This window comes from Chaetura pelagica, unplaced genomic scaffold (assembly GCF_000747805.2).
Source record: "Chaetura pelagica isolate M959 unplaced genomic scaffold, ChaPel_1.0 scaffold176, whole genome shotgun sequence".
Taxonomy (NCBI): Eukaryota; Metazoa; Chordata; class Aves; order Apodiformes; family Apodidae; genus Chaetura; species Chaetura pelagica.
This window is the reverse complement of record NW_009953484.1, coordinates 1,811,437-1,816,111: the sequence shown is the minus strand read 5'-3', so window position 1 is coordinate 1,816,111 and position 4,675 is coordinate 1,811,437. Positions and strand designations below refer to the sequence as shown.

At 45.2% G+C, this 4,675-nt stretch overlaps 1 protein-coding gene across 1 annotated transcript; it reads left to right on the top strand.

Moving 5' to 3' along the window:
* The first annotated feature begins 205 nt into the window (after positions 1-205).
* Positions 206-4,455, top strand: NDNF (neuron-derived neurotrophic factor). Its single transcript, XM_009998569.1, has 3 exons — positions 206-393; positions 1,404-1,528; positions 2,397-4,455. The coding sequence occupies exons 1-3, from the start codon at positions 206-208 to the stop codon at positions 3,785-3,787; spliced, it is 1,704 nt and encodes a 567-aa protein (XP_009996871.1). The 3' UTR covers positions 3,788-4,455.
* The last annotated feature ends 220 nt before the right edge of the window (positions 4,456-4,675 follow it).

Below are 4,675 nucleotides of genomic sequence, written 5' to 3'. Positions count from 1 at the left end.
ATAAAGTGCATGGGAGGTTTTTATAGGTAATCCCGGGTTTCATCAGGAAATCAGCCCACAAGAGTCACACGAGTTTGCAGCCAACTGAGTCAGTGCCCGCAGGTCACCAGTAAACCAGTGCTTTGCTGTGGTCTCACCCACCAGCGTGGGACAGCTGTGTGTAGTGCAGCCCATCTCAGGTAGGACTCCATGTTGTTGCTGTAGGATGCTCCTGCTGCACTGCCCGCTGCTGCTACTGCTGCTGCCACTCAGCTCCAGGCCCCAGAAGTTACCTACCAGAGATGAGGAGCTCTTCCAAATGCAGATCCGGGACAAAGCGTTTTTTCACGATTCGTCAGTCATCCCAGATGGAGCCGAAATTAGCAGCTACCTCTTCCGAGACACCCCTAAAAGGTATTTCTGCCCAGTGCAAGGGAGGAAGTTGGGATTTGAAGACAGCAGCCCTATTTGCTGAAATGTTTAGAAATAAAAATTGGATCCAAACCAGAAAAACACGAATGCCAGTATTCTGTCTGGTGAAGTAAATAACTGTGAGTTTCCAGCCCAATCTGGCCTCCCTGGCTGAAGGTCTGTCCAATTTATTTGATCTCTGGGACAAGTCCAGAGCTCCCACAGACTGCAGAAGTTACCTGAAGTGGGGCCACTAAACATGTCTGGAGGCAAAAGGAGTGGGAAGGAAATTAGAAACTACAGGCTTACCCCACCACACTTGTCTCTCTTCATTATTTCATATTGTGCTTTAAAGAAGCAGCGTAAGCCAGTCTGGTCTGAACTCCCCACTTCCCAACCTCAATCCTATAGGTCAGAAAGTACTGAGGTTAGACCGGGGAAGAACCTGAGGCTCTGAAGAGTTCAGGGAAGACCAGCATTGCCACCTTCCTCTTCATGTCACACACCTTAAGGCTTCTTTAGCAAGAAGTGTTTTACAATAAATTACATGTAGCACCTGGGGGGATGTGGGAGGACAGCTGAAGGTGTACGGAGCTGTGTGTGCTTCTAAGGCCCTTACCTGGACATAGCGTAAAATCCTGTTTTGAAGAGCATATCCCTACATTCCAGGAAATATGCCATTTGCCTCATTTATAGCTTTGTGACCCTTTTTACAGTATATAGTTAGCGTAGGTGTAAAAAGTGAAGCTGATGGAGGGGAGGACAGGACACCAGAAGCATGTGTTGGCAAGCAAAGTGTGAGTTCTGCTGTGCAGTGTTAGGGGGGGACTCCCCTCACCTCCTTAGCTCTTGCCCACTGGTCTTTCCGTATTTCCTCTGCACACACATGCCTGTAGGTAACACTTTGGTCTCTATTGTCTCCCCAAGATCAATCTTGATCATGTCATGTCAGTCCCTGCTGGCAGGCTGCCATCAGGTTGCATTTACATATGGGTCTGTTAACCTTTCCCTAGGTATTTCTTTGTGGTTGAAGAGGACAACACTCCCTTAGCAGTGACAGTGACACCCTGCGATGCCCCTCTGGAGTGGAAACTGAGTGTGCAAGAGCTCCCAGAGGAAGCCAGCGGAGAAGGTTCAGGTAACAAACGAGCAATGATGTCCCTTTTGCCTCAGAGACCTGCCTTTCTCCTGGACTCCAAGCCCCTCAGACCCATCTCTGTGTGACACTATGTCTTGCAGCAGGCCCATCTTCATGATCTCCTGCTGTTGTGGAGGAAAACTGGCAGCAGGTAGCAATGGAACAAGGAAAGGGCTGATAAATTATAAAAAGCTGAGGTTACAGTTTCAGAGTGCACTGGATGCTGACACAGCAAACTGTTTGCCTAGAGTAACTCGGCTCCACGAGGGCTTTGCTGGGAGCTGTGTACACGAGATAAGAACTGGAGAAACAGGGCTGGCATTGCAGCAGGGCTGAGCTCGCCCCTCTGAGGGTACTCGTCTGTAGACACGGAGTTTATCTGCAGATAAACATATAACTGCTATTGAGGAGAGAAAAGGTCTCTGGATTCCACAGCCTCTTGCACACGTGCTAAATGTCATACACACCACATGGTTTTGCATATACACCACTGGCCCCTCCTGTATTTCAGCACAGAGTTTTAGCATGACTCAGAGGGCCCAAGTCCAGGAACATGCAGCAGAGCCAGTTCCCCCTGAGGAGCTGTACAGCATCTCCAAGTTGGGTGCTTAAAGTAGGCTAGTGGGAGGTATTATCTACCACTCATGAGACTCTGCTAATACTGCTCAGGTGGAATTTGTTCTGCATCTGGTTTTAACCTGAGTGCCAAACCAGGTTTCCTCTCTTGTGTGACAGAAGCATCATCCTCAGAAGATAAAACCTTCCTTTTTTGTTTTATTTCTGTACTTTGTGTTGAAGTGTCTGTTAGAGTTTTATTTTCTCATACAGATTGTGTCGATAAAAATGTTTTTCTTTGCTTATAATCTAGGTGAACCAGAACCTCTTGAGCAACAGAAACAGCAGATTACTAATGAGGAAGGCACAGAGCTGTTCTCTTACAAAGGCAATGATGTTGAGTACTTTGTGTCCTCTAGTTCCCCATCTGGTTTGTACCAACTAGATCTGCTGTCGACAGAGAAAGATACACATTTTAAAGTGTATGCAACCACTACTCCAGAATCAGATCAACCTTACCCTGAACTACCTTACGATCCCAGAATCGATGTCACTTCTCTGGGACGTACAACAGTGACACTGGCATGGAAACCAAGTCCCACTGCCTCCTTACTGAAACAGCCCATTCAGTATTGCATAGTCATCAATAAAGAGCACAATTTCAAAAGCCTCTGTGCTGTTGAAGCCAAGCTCAGTTCTGATGATGCCTTCATGATGGCTCCAAAACCAGGTCTGGATTTCAGTCCATTTGACTTTGCCCATTTTGGCTTTCCCTCAGACAACAACTCTGGCAAAGAGCGTGGTTTCCTAAAATCATCAAAGTTTGGGCGCCAGGCATCCTCAAAGCCGAAAGGTGACCTGCATAAAGTTTGTATTGGGAACAAGAACATCTTCACAGTGTCAGACCTGAAGCCTGACACACAGTACTACTTTGACATGTTTGCAGTCAATACCAACACTAACATGAGCACTGCATATGTTGGCACTTTTGCCAGAACAAAGGAGGAGGCTAAACAGAAAACAGTTGAACTGAAGGATGGCAAAGTTACGGATGTATTCATCAAGAGAAAGGGAGCCAAATTTCTACGTTTTGCTCCTGTTTCATCTCACCAAAAAGTCACCTTCTCTGTTCATTCATGCCTGGATGCTGTTCAGATCCAAGTTAGGAGAGACGGAAAACTGCTCTTGTCTCAAAACGTGGAGGGTGTGCGGCAGTTTCAGCTTCGGGGAAAAGTGAAAGCTAAATATCTCATTAGGCTGAAAGGAAGCAAAAAAGGTGCTTCTGTGCTGAAGATCTTGGCTACAACGAGGCCTAACAAGCAGTCATTTCCCTCTCTTCCTGAAGATACGCGAATCAAAGCCTTTGACAAACTCCGCACGTGTTCTTCGGTCACGGTGGCCTGGCTGGGCACGCAGGAGAGAAACAAATTCTGCATCTACAAAAGGGAAGTGGATGACAACTACAATGAAGAGCAGAAGAAAAGAGAGCAGAACCAATGCTTGGGCCCAGACACAAGGAAGAAGTCAGAAAAGGTTATCTGTAAATACTTCTACAGCCAGAACATCCAGAAAGCAGTGACCACAGAGACAATCAGCGGCCTGCAACCTGGCAAGTCCTACCTGCTGGACGTTTACGTGATAGGGCAAGGTGGGCAGTCCGTGAAATATCAGAGCAAATTGGTGAAAACAAGGAAGTTCTGTTAGTGCCCCTGTACATAGAAATACATGGAACTCCATCCAGTCTGAACAGTATCCTACTTCCAAGTATATGGATTGACTACTTGCACAGCTAAGAAGTTGTGACCTGTATTTGTACTGTGTAGAAAAGATATCAACTTGTATATTTATGTTTACATAAGTAATTGTTTGGAGGAACTGAGGCTGGTGCTCTCTGGTAGCATCTGGCAATGGTATTATCCTGTGTCCGATGACCCGCATGTGATGCTCAGTAGATGTCCAAGGAAACCTTGAAGGAACTGGCACTCCTGTGCTTCCATATTGCATGAACTGCTTCTAAATTATTTTACACTTCAAAGGCTGAGATACACCATTCGTCCACCTGGTTATTCACACACAAAGCTCACAGCCATACACCCTTTATCTCAGTGTAGATGGTAGGGTTTCTGTAAATTATTTTATAGAGTCTTGTTTTAAATGTTTATGTTTCTATGATTGTATAAACTATTAAAATCTTTCCCCAATAAAATACAGATCTAAACTAAGTATTAACTGGGCTGCACATGAAGCAGTTTCATTGCTAATGTAAATTCTTATCTAGGCTGATTTTCATGTTTAAATACTGTATGTATTTCATGTACAAAGTTGCCATAATGTTATATTCCTGTACATAAAATTAAAAATATTAGGTTATATATTGTTTCCTTTTTTCTTGACATTCTAAGGGGGCAAACAAACTCGGGGACAGAAGAAGGCATGCTGAAACTTGAACCAAATTCAGCTAGGACATGTCTGTCTTCTGTTGTTGTATTTTAGGGCAAGGTGACTTTTTGGCCACTAAGGGAGGGGTATTTGTGGCATGCTCTGGGTCTATAGTGAGACAAGCACTAAAGGAGCAGGTCAGCTTCACTTGTC